Source organism: Lathyrus oleraceus, chromosome 7, assembly GCF_024323335.1.
Source record: "Lathyrus oleraceus cultivar Zhongwan6 chromosome 7, CAAS_Psat_ZW6_1.0, whole genome shotgun sequence".
In the NCBI taxonomy this organism is placed as follows: Eukaryota; Viridiplantae; Streptophyta; class Magnoliopsida; order Fabales; family Fabaceae; genus Lathyrus; species Lathyrus oleraceus.
The window spans coordinates 42632672-42647282 of NC_066585.1; the positions used below are offsets into that span (position 1 = coordinate 42632672).

Genomic DNA, 14611 nt, shown 5'->3' on the forward strand with positions numbered 1-14611 from the left:
GGTTCTCACCGGGTAAGATCTAGGGTTTCAAACAAAGTTCCTAGAGTCATGGATCCATTAGACTGTTTGCTGCCTATGGAAACTTGCTTGCCGAGCATCAACTCCATCCAAAGAATCTACTCTAAGTGAGGTTCTCGCATCGATCCAATGAGAAATTCATCTCGCAGACCCACACTACGCAACCATCTTTCCTAGTTGGACAAAGAACTAAGGTTCTACAAATGGTTCTCAGAGTCATGGATCCCAGAGAAAATATCGAAGCTTACGACAACTTACTTGCCGAGCGACAACATCCTCTCAAGAATCTACTCTAAGTAAGGTTCTCGCACCGACCCAACGAGAAATTCATCTCGCGGACCCGCACTACTCAACCTTGTCCTATCTTATGTTTTTACTCGAGACTCGGGTAAAAAGTCTTTCCCACAAGGTTTGCAATTAGAGTATCCAAGTACCAAAGCATAATGGAACCAATACAACAGATTTATATCAATATGACAATAAAGATAGCAAAAGCAAGAAAGAAAATCCACACAAGTTAACAAACAAAGGCACAGAAATGACCTAGCTAGGCTTGACTCACTTAGGGAGATGTCATGTTTTCCCCAGCAGAGTCGCCATCTATCGTACCTCGAAAAATGAGAACACGACTTAAGCGAAGCGCAATCGCACGCTCGCATGATGGACTAAATAGAGTCGACACCGAACTTTATTTATTCCTAATAAGGAAAGGGGAAATATCGATAAAACCCAAGAAAGAACGACAATGATTATGGTCGTCGCAACCAATATCAGGGTTCGGGAGTCGATTACGCAAGGGGAAGGTATTAACACCCCTTACGTCCGTTGTACTCAACGGGAACCATTAGGTTAATTGTGTGTGTTATTGTAAGCTTATAAATGTTAGGCTTCTCGAGTTATTAGGTGGGAATGAGAGAGTAGGAAAGAGAAGAATATTTTTGGATTTTTGCAATAAAGGGGACTAAACCTAAGTTTTTTATTAATGGGCCTGACAAGATTTTGCAATCCTGCTCCTACGTATCTCAATAGAGAACTCAAGGCTTACTTAGTTCTGGGTCGAAAATATTTGTTTGTTGGTCGGTTTTAGCGAAAGCTATATTGCATTAATCGATGAAAACATTGTTTTACCCAAAATAAATGAGGAGCGGACGTATACCACACGTCGAATGGATTTACGAATCAACATTCGGAAAAACGTCACTTATCTCAACTCAATAATTGTGGCTGAAGCATTGTTTTACATCACCTTAAAACAAGATGTCTTTCGTTTTAAAAAGGTCTTTTTGATCAAACGCACGACAGCGAAGAAAAGAGTTTGATTGGTTGGATGTATTTTGAGTGATGGCGAGAACTGGGATGAGCGAGATATCCATCTCGAATCCTAGTCTCAGGAGTGTGTGGTATCCACCACGTTCGGTTTCCATCTTTACTGGAAAAAGTGTTTAATAAACATTAAATGTTTTGAATTTGATTGAGAAAGGGGTTTGAAGAAACCGTATTGACAATGACGGCGAGAGTCAAGATAGGCGAGGCATCCACCTCGAATCTTAATCTCAGGAGTGCACAGTATACACCATGTTCCATTTCCATCTTTATTGAAAGGGGTTAAGATAGGAATTAAGTATTTTGGAGTTTGAAAGACGAGTACTTGTGACTTGCAAGCTCTTACAGCTTGGGTCTAATACTCGGGACTACGTCTGGATATTTCACCCAGGTAATCTTTTTCTTCCAAATTTGCTTAAGGAAATGGTTCGAATATTTACGAATGTTTTGGAGGGAAGACGAACACTTATGGCTTGCAAGCTCTTACAACTTGTGCCTAATATTCGGGATTACGACTAGATATTTCATCCAGAGTAATCTTTTTCTTCATATTTTACTTATGAAAATGATTTGAATATTGGAGGGTAATTGAAATAAAGACAAGTAAATGCGAACACGCAAAAAGAAAAGAGCTCATTGTAAGAAGGCCCAAGAGTAAGTCATGTAAAGAAAATAAGTAACACAACAAATTATATTTACAAAACACAAAAATTAAATCGGAAAAAAGTAAAATCGGGATTTTCACGGATGAAAATTGAGGGACACACAACCTAAATAATGTGCTCAAAATCGGTTTGCACATATTGACAATAATTGAAATGTCGTATGTGATTAATCAAAACGGGGCGAAATACTATCGATGTATCGATAAAAATAATCATGGATAAACAACATAGGAATTGCCCAAATCCATAGATTAAAAATCAATGTTTAAAGAATAAAATAAATTAAGGACAAACATTAAAATCAACGAGTGTCGGAGAAGTGAGAATAAAAATATAAAAGAATTAAACATAAAATAAGATTAAAAAAAATGGTAAAAATAATGAAATAAATAGAAAGTTAGTTGAAACTTAGAAAAAGAAGAAAATAAAACAAGCTAAAAAAATGAAAAAGGGACATAGTAGGATTGAACTTAGGACCGTCGGAAGGAAAACCCTTAGTCTAACCACTCAACCAATCCTATTCCCTTGTTATAATATTGCGTCCAGTAATATATGTATTATAAAGTGACGCTGAGATAAAACTAAATAATTTTTACAGCAAGCAGTAGCAGTAACAATATGTGATTTTTTTTTAATTCCTCTTCTTTCTAAACCAAGTGCAGCAAAACAAAATACATAATTAACCAAAACATAAGCTATGCTAATAAAAAAAATCCCTATAAGAACGACAATACCAAACAAGCTTCAATAGAACTACAAGACACTATTGCCAAAAATCACAAACCAGTAGCATTATGTTTGACCTTATATTAGATATAAAAAACAAAACTGTTCAAACTTGTATCAGTTAAAAGGAAAAAATAACAACGCCATGCCATTCACATAAATAGAAAAAATGCCATGAACATGATATAACAACAAGCACCCTGTATTCATAATTTTATTTAATGCAAACTGACGCAAACTAAAACATTAGCAAAAACAACACAAACTATCACAACACCCAAAATCCGACATAAACACAGTTTAGCCAAATCACGGATTATGCATATAATCAAAACAATTAATAGCATGACTATACTTTGTGTTACGAAAAACAAATCGAAACAGTTCTGATATAGTCGAAGTAATCCTGGTATTCGCAGCGCAACCGACAATCAAACCACACAAAGCAAATGAAATGATACACATATGTTCACAATTTCAACAGTGCAGTATTAGCAGAAACTAAGTTAAACCAGTAATAGTACTAGTATTAATCTCATTAATCTCATTAGTTCAAAAACAATTAACTCAAAATGTTTCACAATCGAAAACCGTAAAACCGACATAAATCCTCAAACATACAAGCTATACATCAACAAATGAAATGAATCATAAAACATAGAATAAAGAGTAAGAAAAAGTGAAGCTATAGGATAGAAAAATGTTACCGAACCGAGTTGGATTCGTTCTGTTTGTTAACGTGCGTGGGCTACTGCTCAACCGATAATGTTTGTGAGTTTATCAAAACTGATTTCTGAATGCTGTTGTTGTAGATCTGATCCTGCTGCAAAAAATCAACCGTGAACCGAAACCGAGGGTGCTTTGGTTGCACTTTGCATCGACGGAAAGGGTCGTTGGGTGGATAAAGTATATGACGCACACTTAATGATTTTTTTTGTGGTGGTAGTGAGAAAAATAAGCTTTGTATTGTTGTTGCTTTTTCTTTATTTTTTGAAAATGAGATGGAGTTATATGTTTTTATGTGGTGGAGGGGTGTGAGGTGCGGCGGCGGTCGTGACGTGGGTTGTGAGGTTACGCGGCGGCGAATGTTTGTGGTGGGTTTTTAAAAAGCAGAAGGGAGCGTGGGTTAACAGCGGTTCAAACAGGGTGGTGGAATCAATGCCTTTTCGAGTGAATATGAGGGAAGAAGTATATTGTTAAAGTTGTTATGTTACTACAATTTTGGATAGATGAATGTGTGAAGTATGGATTGCATGAAGAAGAAGATATTGGTCACGCCTCCTTCCAAATTTTTCTTTTCTGTTACTTTCTCTACTTTTTTCAATTTTGAAGAGAGAGCTCTCATTGGTGTGCGCCGCTTCTCTTCTTGGTGACCCCCCATCATGCATTGGCCAATGGGTTTATATAGTAGAAAATGTAGGGTTTCAATTTTAAATATTCCCAAAATGCCCATATGAGATATGTTAGTGAGATTAAAAGAGGTTAAATAATTACAATGAAATAAATTAAATGTTTTTTTTATAAAGACAAATAAAATTAAATGATCAAAGATTTGCCTATATTTATTTTTTCTAAATGCTTTGACAAATACGTAAAAATAAAAGGGCTTAAAATGAATAAAAAATTGAGTGTAAAAATGCTCGAAAAAAATAAACTGAATGCACCAAAATGATCAGTGTGAAATAAATTTATTGGAAAAATACAGCGTTTCTTTTAATTTTGAAATAAATTTGACCGGTTAAACAGGCTCGAGGTGATCAAAAAGTGGCCAAAAAATTAGATGAAAAATAAATCGAGCATACCAGATTAAACTACGCAAAACGTAGATTAATAAAGCTGATGTTTGGAAGCTTGATTTTAAAAAAATTCGTCCACTAATTTGACGCACATTCGTCGATTAATTCAACCGGTTTGCCTGTAGATCCGAAAAAAATATTTCGACTGATATTCTAGGCACTATGCGGTATGAAATGCATGGTATGCTATGTAGAGATGCAATATCTATGATGGATGTATTGAATCAGCGATTCAGGGTCAAAATTAGGGTGTGACAGATTGTTATGGCTTGTATCTTCTTTCTATGACTTGATATGGATTACTTTGTTATCTCACATCTATTCTTCCATGGCTTGATATGGACTTCTTTGCCTTTATATTATTTTATCTTTCCCCCATGACATGATATGGATGGCTAATTACTTTTCTTTCCCCATGACATGATATGGGTGGCTAACTACTTTTCTTTTACCATGACTTGATATGTCTTACTTTGTGACTTTTTTTCTACTTTCATCATGACTTGATATATCTTACTTTGTGAATTTATGTCTACTTTCACCTTGACTTGATATGGATTTGTCTTCCCCTTTCATCTTTTTCCCTTATGTGAATAACATGCTCCCTATAATATTTCTTTTGTTGATTATTGGTTAAGTTTGAACCAAAGTAGACCTTAGGTTTGTTAACCAAGCATTACAACATTAGGTAGACCCCTTTATCCTTAACCCTAGGTCAATCTTTGCATGACAACTCAGGCAGATTTTTCCCTTTTATCCTAACTTTAGGACCACTATTGCATGCCAACATTAGGGCTTATCTTGAGAATTCCCTTATATTTTCCATTTCTATTTTACATTCATTCTAAGATAAAAACCATTTCTTAATCAAAATTCAAAAAACATTATAAATACTACTTGAACCCTTTCAACAATGAGAGAGAAGTACTCAGATACCTCCTGCTTTGGGTGGATCATTGGATGTATTCTTTCAACAAAATACTCAACCAATAAAATTTCTTTTGCCACTTGGCTTTTTCTTATTAAAAATTTCAATAAGGATGGTTACCCATAAAAATCACCAACAAACCAAAAATTTTAAGAACAACTATGGTGCTCTGATTCTTTATTGATACGTAGGCATTGGGTTGCAAAACCTAAGCGAGCGGAATAATAAAAAACTTTCTTTTTATTTTGTAAGTAATTAATCCATTTTCATGAATTTCCTTTTAGTTTGTAAGTTATAGAATAAACACACCCTTTTGATTAGAACAACAAGAGTGGATCCTGTAGAGTACTACAGACGTGAGGAGTGCTAATACCTCCCCCTTGTATAATCGACTCCCTTACCTATCTTTTGGTTGCGAGATCATCAGATTCATCCTTCTGTAGGTTTACTCAGTGTTTCCTTTCCCTCTTTTGGGATGAATAACATTGGTGACGACTCTGTTTTGTGTGCGCGTTTCTCCGAGATGCGACAACTGGCAACTCTGCTAGGGAGAATCCCTAAGCAAGTCAGTCCTAGCTCTTGTTTGTTTCCTTTTCATTGGGTGTTTATTTCTTTATGTTTCAATTGCTCGTTGCATTTTATTACTCTTCATACTTTGGATGTTGTTGTTGTGCTGGTTGCTGGATTTTCTGTTTGCAGGATGGGTGGGATGTTACTATGAGGTAAAAGGCCCACTACCCAGGCCAGTGACACATAGGTTAGAGTGGATAGTCATGTTAACTTATGTGGTGCCTGACACATAAGAGTTTGTATGGCATACCATGCCCAAATGAGGTTCTGGTGAGAATGTTTTTGTCTTGCATGCCTTATGCACTAGACAAAGTGTTATCATGTGAACCATCGATTCGGGTTGCCATTTAGAAGCATATTCTGTTCTGATTAGAACATACCTGTGAGTTGGGGTTGGTGTTATAAAACAAGCCTTCATCATACCCGGTTTTCTCAGAATTATGTCGAATTTGGGACACTCAGTCAGTTATCAAGCACAACAGCTATCCATTGATATGGAAACCACATTTGCATTCATAAGCATTGTTATGTTCATTCTCTTAACACACATGTCTTTGTATTTCCAGGTGTTTTTAATTCTTGATTCTCGTTATTTAAGTTGTCTCTAAAGATGGATACTAGTAGAGGTGGACATATTTCTTACAAGTTTCCTGAGGTCAACCTGGATTCCCTTCTCGAGATGGATGAAAGATCCCCTTCTGGAAATATGGAAATTTTCAAAAGGGATTATGGGAAGATAGTAGATTACCTCAAAGCTCCTCTCAGAAAATATCAACACAGTGCACTTCACACTCTGCTGCAGTTCTACAATCCTCCTTTGCGGTGCTTTACCTTCCCAGATTATTAGTTGCTGCCTACTTTGGAATACTATTCATGTATTCTAGGAATTCCCATCGAACTTCAAGTTCCTTTCCATGCGTCTATGGAGGTCCCTGATTCTGAACATATTGTTGTTGCACTTTATTTGGGCAAATCTGTGGTGGATTCTAATCTCAAGACAAAAAGAGGACTCCTCGGGTTTCATTTGAGCTTTCTTGTGACCACTCTGGATGCTTTGGCTAAATAAGAGAATTGGAAGGTTTTCAACACTGTTTTGGCTTGCAGTATCTATGGCATTGTTTTGTTTCCCAACGTGGTTGATTTTGTCGATATGAATGCCATTTGTATCTTCATGATGGGGAACCCTGTACCAACACTTTTGGGAGATGTTTACCATTCCATTCATTCTAGAAATCACAAGAAGAGAGGTGGCTTAGTATGGTATTGTGCTCCTCTTTTGTATCATTGGTTCCGAAGCCATCTCCCTTGCAAAGGAGCGTTCACGGATAACAAGGAAACCTCAAAGTGGTCCAAGAGATTGATGGTACTTACTTCCAATGACCTGGTGTGGTATAACTTAAGGTTGGATAGGATGGAAAGGTCTGAGGTGATTGTGATTTGTGGAGAATTTCCTAATGTGCCACTCATAGGCATTAGGGGAGGTATAAACTAAAATCCTGTACTCTCAAAGACAATTGGGCTATGCTTTGAAAGGACCTCCAAAGGATAAAATTATACAATAGTCCTTGTTCTACAATGTGACTGATGATGTTGAAATGACGAAGAAGGCTGCTAAGGCCTAAAGCCACATTTCGTGTAAAGGAAAAGAATTTTTTGGCAAGAAAGATTGTGTTGCTTATCCTCCTTATGTAAACTAGATCAAAGATAGAGTTCAAACTGTCTTGTTGCCTTTTCCGATGGAGAATCCATTGTATCCTCAAGATCCAGATCACCCTAATTTTGTGCCTAGAGAATACTTTAATCAGACTTTTCTTTTGAACAAGAAGTTGAAGCAGGAAAAAGAAGAGTTGAGCATGCAAGTTTTTAGCTTTAGGCAAGAAAAGATGGATTTGGCTCATAAACTTAGAGAAAGAGATGAATTGCTTGGTGAGTCTGATCTTGCTGTGGATGGAAGAGTCAGAAAGAAGACTAAAATTGATAGAATTAGAGGGGATACTTCTACAATTATTGAAGAACAAAGGAGAGCTCTTGAAGAAGTTGAAGAAGAAATCAAGCAAAAGCATCGAGAACATGAATCACTTAAAGTCTCCAAAGTCAAGATTAAGAGGAAGTACAAGGTTAAGATTAAGAGATTAGAGAAGCAGCTTCAGGAGAAGAATGTTCAATTCGAAGAGGAAAATACCCAGAGGTTAGGAGTGGAATTTTAGCTCAAAGGAAGCCATATTCATTTGGAGAAAGCTATGGAGGAGATTGCAAGCCTCAAAACTCAATTGAAAGAAAGAGATGACGCTCCCTTATAGATTCAACTCCCAGAATGCAACGAATGTGAGAAGTTGATTGATCAATGTAGGTACTTAGATGGTATAATTTTTCGAAAAGATGTGGTTATCCGAAGCCTTGTCCAGAAGCACAATCAGGAAGAAACAAAGAAGTTGTTTGAATAGTCCAAAGCTTGGAGCCTGAGGTATCTCAAGAGCGGAGGACCTCTGACCTGTGTGGACTGAAAAGTTTGAGATTGTCTTTTGTTTTCCATATAGTGACCACCATCAGGATTGTTGATGTGGTTTTTGATTTGCACTTTTGTTTTGATTATCTGCTTATTCCTCTTGTAAGAACTATTTATGTTACTCTGGTTTGTTAATGAATTAGATGTTCGGTCTATCCAGTGTTCATTATTTATCTTTTATTACCTTTCGCTTATATAACTTGAATCAAAATTCTAGAACCCTGCAAATACACAAACATATCATTGCATGCATTACATTCATTCATGCATTCATACTGCATCCATAACAGGTCTTCTGGTCGGACTTCTCTTATTGACTCTGCTCTTCTTAGTAGAGATTGCAAATCCAGTCATTCACTATTACGTCACAAGAAGCAACCAAAGATGTCAGATGGATCAAATTCAGGCTAACATTCATGAAATGAGGAACCAAATGGATGCTAGGATGGCACAGTTCGTGGAGGCCATTACAAATGTGACTCGTAATCAGGAAGAATTGAGGGCTCTCGTGGAGAGGCCTCGTGTTGAGAATGAATGACCTGAGCTGATGTTCAAAGATGTTTCTATGAGGCAGCCTCCTCCCAATGTTGCTATGAATTTTGATGGGCCAAATTTTAATGATCCACATGCTAATGGTTATCATGCTCGTAACCAGGGTCTGCATGGGAATTTTCCACCACCTCCACCACCACTGTACAATCATGGAGGACCACATCTCATTGTTAGGGACATGCGGGAGCATCCCAATATAAGGGGAAACCCTCAAATGCAATAATTGGATATAGATCGTAATTAAGATATGTATTCAATGCATAACAGTGACATAAGTGCTCATGCTAATGATAAAAAATACCGTATGTTGGAAGAAAGATTGAAGTCTGTAGAGGGACAAGGTGTTTTATGGATGGACATTACTGACCCGGGACTGGTGCCAGGGGTAAGGGTTCCACCTAAGTTCAAGGTTCCTGTCTTAGACAAGTATACTGGTACAACTTGTCCAAAGACGCATGTCAGAGCTTATTATTGCAAGATGTCTGCTTATTTCGAAGATGAGAGGTTGTTAATGCATTTTTTCCAAGATAACCTAGCTGGGGCATCTTTGGAATGGTATATGCATCTGGAAAGAACATACATCAGAAATTGGAGGGACTTGGTAGAAGAATTTGTGAAGCACTACCAATACAATATTGACATGGCACCAAATCGGACCCAATTACAAAGTCTAACTCAGGGACCAAATGAATCGTTCAAGGAATACGCCCAGAAATGGCGTGAACTAGCTGCTAGAGTTCAACATCCATTGATGGAGAGAGAAATGGTTGACATGTTCATGGGTACCTTACAAGGTCCCTACTATGACAGAATGATGGGTAGTACTTCTATTGGTTTTTCCGAGTTGGTAATGGCTGGAGAGAGAATTGAAGCTGGTCTCGAAATGGGTAAAATACAGTCAGCCAATACTGGTAGTTCTGCAAGTGGAGTTACTAAGAAGTCGTTCAATGGTAACCCTAAGAAGAAGGAGGGTGAATCAAGCGCTGCTTATACTCAAAGGGGCAAAGGTAGACAACAATACAAACCGCAACATCAACAACACTATCAACATCAACATCACCATCCACATCATCAACAACAAGTGAATGTTATGGTCATTCCGATCATCGCAACTCCTCAGCAACAACATCCATAGTACCAACAACAACAACAATAGCAAACTGCTCCTCGTCGCAATTACAATCAGCCAAGCCAGCCCAGAATCGAGAAAGTGTTTGATCCACTCCAAATGACTTATTCTTAAGTACTTCATCATTTATTGCAATTGAAGTTGGTTAATTTGAGGGGCATGTCACCTCCTCCTAAGAAGCTCCCTGCAGGTTATAATCCTAATGCTCATTGCAAATTTCATTCTAGCGGTATAGGCTACGATGTGGAAAATTGTTGGGGCCTTAAATACAAAGTGCAAGAATTATTGGATTCCAAGGCCATTCAGTTCACCCCGGACAATGGACCTAATGTTATTCAAAATTCGATGCCAGCTCATGCTGGACCCACTATTAATGTTGTGGAAGAGGGTGAGAGTATGAATTTGATCATGGATGTAAACATGTTATCTACTCCTTTTCCGCGTGTTAAGAGTTACCTGATCCAAAATGGTGTTTTTCCTGGGTGTTCCCCAGATTGTTGTGAATGCCAGAATCAACCTGATGGATGTGTTAGTCTGAAGATTGGGATTCAAAATTTGATCAATGAAGGTATTCTACAGTGTGATAAGATCGTGAAATAAGAGAAAGTTAAAGAGAAAGAGGTGGCAATAATTTCCATTGCATATACTCCTGCAAATATTCTGGCGCCTGCTAGGCCTACTCCCTTGACAATCACGTTGCATGGTCATATCCCTTACTCCAGCGAGAATGTTGTACCTTGGCAATATGGGTAAGATGTTTGTTACCAGTGAGTAAAGCAATACGGGAAGCTTTTCGAAGACAAACCAAGTGAAGATGCAAGTCTGAATGTTGACAACCTTGTCGGTATAGGAAGAATTACCAGGATTGGTAGGATATATTCTCCACGAAACTTCCAAGATAATGTTGATGCCTTGACGAAAGCCAAGGGTAAACAAGTGGTGGGTGATAATCCAGAATCCGTACAAGTTAATGATTCGAATTTAGTACCTAGAACTTCCTCTTCTCAGGAAGTTGAAGAGTTATTGAGATTAATCAAAAAAAGTGACTACAAAGTGATAGATCATCTAAGCCAGACGCCATATAAAATTTCAATCTTCTCCTTTTTGTTGTGTTCCGAAGCTCACATGAATGCCCTGATGAAATTATTAAATTCTACATTTGTGCCGCAAAACATCACTGTCAACCAGTTAGAAAGGGTTGTGGCCAGTATTTCAGCTGATAACGGTTTGGGTTTTACATACTTTGATCTCCCTCCAAAAGGACGCAATCATAACAAAGCCTTGCACATTTCTATGGAATGAAAAGGAACTACATTATCCCGTGTGTTGGTGGACACCGGATCATCCTTTAATGTGCTACCTAAGTCTTCCCTAATGAAGATTGATTAAGCCAGAGTTGAATTGCGCCCCAGCGACTTGATAGTCCGGGATTTTAATGGGTCTCGAAGAGCTGTTTTTGGTGAAGTAGACCTACCTGTTAAAATTGGACCACAAGTTTTTGGTGTAACATTCTTTGTCATGGACATACAGCCTGCATATTGTTGTTTTCTAGGACGCACGTGGATTCATGGGGCAGGTGCTGTAACATCTACATTGCATTAGAAGATGAAATTCCTAAGTGGTATTAAGATTGTTACTGTGTGTGGCGAGGAAGAGTACATGGTGAGTCATTTGACATCTTTTCGGTATGTAGAGGTTGAGGGGGAAGTACATGAAACTCCATTTCAGGCATTTGAGGCAGTTTAGATGACCAAGACCCCTCGTTCTGAGGTTAAGAGGCCTGTAGTTCCCATGTCTTCATTGAAGGATGCCAGAGCAGTGGTCGAGGATGGTCACCCCGAAGGTTGGGGTCGTCTGTTAGATCTTCCTTTGAAATTTGACAAATTGGGCCTCGGTTTCAGTAATTCCCAGCAAGACGTAGCTCCTGAAGCTCCCCAAGCTCCAAAAGTTCTCACTCCGGTGAAATTTACAAGTGCTAGATTTATCAATAATGATCAGCCCAATGTTGTTGGTGATGATGATGATAGTGATTATGACATTAACAACTAGATCCGGCCAAGTGTTCCATGTGAAGAACTCCACAATTGGACTACAAATGATGTCACCCAAGTCACGCTCAATCAGGAGTAATTTTCTTTTGTTTTCTTTTATCATGCAATAATTCCCGCGCTCTGCCCAAGGCATGGTGAATTATGTAGGGTCACCTTTTTTTCATTTATAATTTTTATCATAAAATAAAGGACGTTTTCGCATTCAAATCTTTTGATCTTTGTCTTTCTATTTTTACTTTTATCTTTCCTTTTTAAAAATGGCAATATTTTCTTTTCACCACACTTCCTAAAAAGCATAAAAACATTATTAATGCAAATCCACGTCCACCTCGGACCCCATTGATAACGATTTTGCTATCGCTCATTATGACTTTGACAATCCGATATACCAAGCCGAAGAAGAAGGTGACGAAGATTTTGAACTCCCTGAAGAGTTAATAAGATTATTAAGGCAATAGGAAAAGGTCATCCAGCCGCACCAAGAAGACATTGAGGTTGTAAATCTTGGAACTGAGGACAACGTGAAAGAGGTCAGAGTAGGGTCTTCTTTGGAAGAAAGTGTGAAGACAAGATTGATCGACATGCTGCGAGAATTTATCGACATATTTGCTTGGTCCTATCAAGACATGTCGGGGATAGACACATATATTGTGGTGCATAGGCTACCTTTGAAAGAAGAATGTCCACCGGTTAAGAAGAAGCTTTGAATGACATGTCCTGGTATGTCTAAAAAGATAAAAGATGAAGTGCAAAAGAAATTCGATGCAGGTTTTCTGGAAGTTACTTCGTATCCTATGTGGGTAGAAAACATCGTCTCGGTTCCTAAGAAAGATGGTAAGGTATTAATGTGTGTTGATTACCGTGATTTGAACAGAGCAAGTCCTAAGGATGACTTTCTGCTCCCTCACATTGATGTATTGGTCAACAACACCGCGTAGTTCTCAATTTTTTTGTTCATGGACGATTTCTCCGATTATAATCAGATTAAAATGGCTCCATAAGACATGGAGAAGACCATGTTTATTACACCTTGGGGAAACTTTTGTTACAAAGTTATGCCTTTTGGTTTGAAGAATGCAGGAGCAACTTACCAGCGTGCAACGATAACCCTATTCCATTACATGATCCATAAAGAGATTGAGTGTTACATAGATGATATGATTGCGAAATCCCATACAGAGGAAGAACATTTAATCAACTTGCGGAAATTGTTTAAAATATTGAGGAAGTTCAGGCTAAGGCTAAATCCCAACAAGTGTACTTTCGGAGTAAGGTCTGGTAAATTACTTGGCTTTTTTATCAGTGAAAGAGGAATTGAGGTTGATCCTGCAAAGATAAAAGTGATTCAAGAGATGACTGAGCCAAGAACCGAAAAAGAAGTGCATGGTTTCTTAGGAAGGTTGAATTACATTGCTAGGTTTATCTCCAACCTGACAGCTACATGCGAACCAATGTTCAAATTGTCGAGAAAGGATCAGGAAGTAGTGTGGAACGATAATTGCCAAAGGGAATTCGAAAAGATAAAAGAGTACTTGCAAGAACCTCCAGTTCTTATGCCTCCGATAGAGGGTAGACCCTTGATCATGTATCTCACTATCCTCGACGAGTCAATGGGGTGTGTATTAGGCCAACATGACGAGTCTGGCCGAAAAGAGCACGCAATGTACTACCTGAGCAAAAAGTTTACCAACTGTGAAATCAAATATTCATTGCTTGAGGAAACTTGACGTGCTCTAGCGTGGGCTGCTCTCCAGCTAAGACAATATATGTTGACCCACACAACTCTTTTGATTTCGAAGATGGACTCGATCAAATATATTTTTGAGAAGCCTGCTCTCACAGGGAGGGTTGCCCGTTGGAAAATGATTTTAACAGAATATGATATCCAGTATACGACTCAGAAGGCCATCAAGAGTAGTATAATTGCCGACTACCTAGGTCATCAGCCTGTGGAAGATTATCATCCGATGAAGTTCGAGTTTCCCGATGAAGACATGTTGTTTCTCAATGAATATTACAACTGACCAGACCCAAACGAAAGCCCAGAACCAGGATCGCGATGGACACTCGTGTTCAACGGTGCTTCAAATGCTTTAGGAAATGGCGTAGGTGTTGTCATTACTTCCCCTACAGGTTTTCATATTCTGTTCACCGCCAGAATCTGTTTTGATTGTACCAATAACATGGTTGAATATGAAGCTTGCATCTATGGGGTTGAAGTTGCCATTGATTTGAGAATCAAACATCTTGAGGTATATGGGATTCTGCCTTGGTCATTAGCCAAATTAATGGAGATCGGGAGACTCGTCACCCAAATTTGATTCCATACCGAGAACATGATGAAGTT

General features: G+C 38.2%; 1 protein-coding gene across 1 annotated transcript; it reads left to right on the forward strand.

Annotated features, from left to right (window-relative positions):
* The first annotated feature begins 9097 nt into the window (after positions 1-9097).
* Positions 9098-10219, forward strand: LOC127101923 (uncharacterized). The gene is made up of 2 exons (XM_051039349.1): positions 9098-9225; positions 9352-10219. The coding sequence occupies exons 1-2, from the start codon at positions 9098-9100 to the stop codon at positions 10217-10219; spliced, it is 996 nt and encodes a 331-aa protein (XP_050895306.1).
* Positions 10220-14611: the final 4392 nt, after the last annotated feature.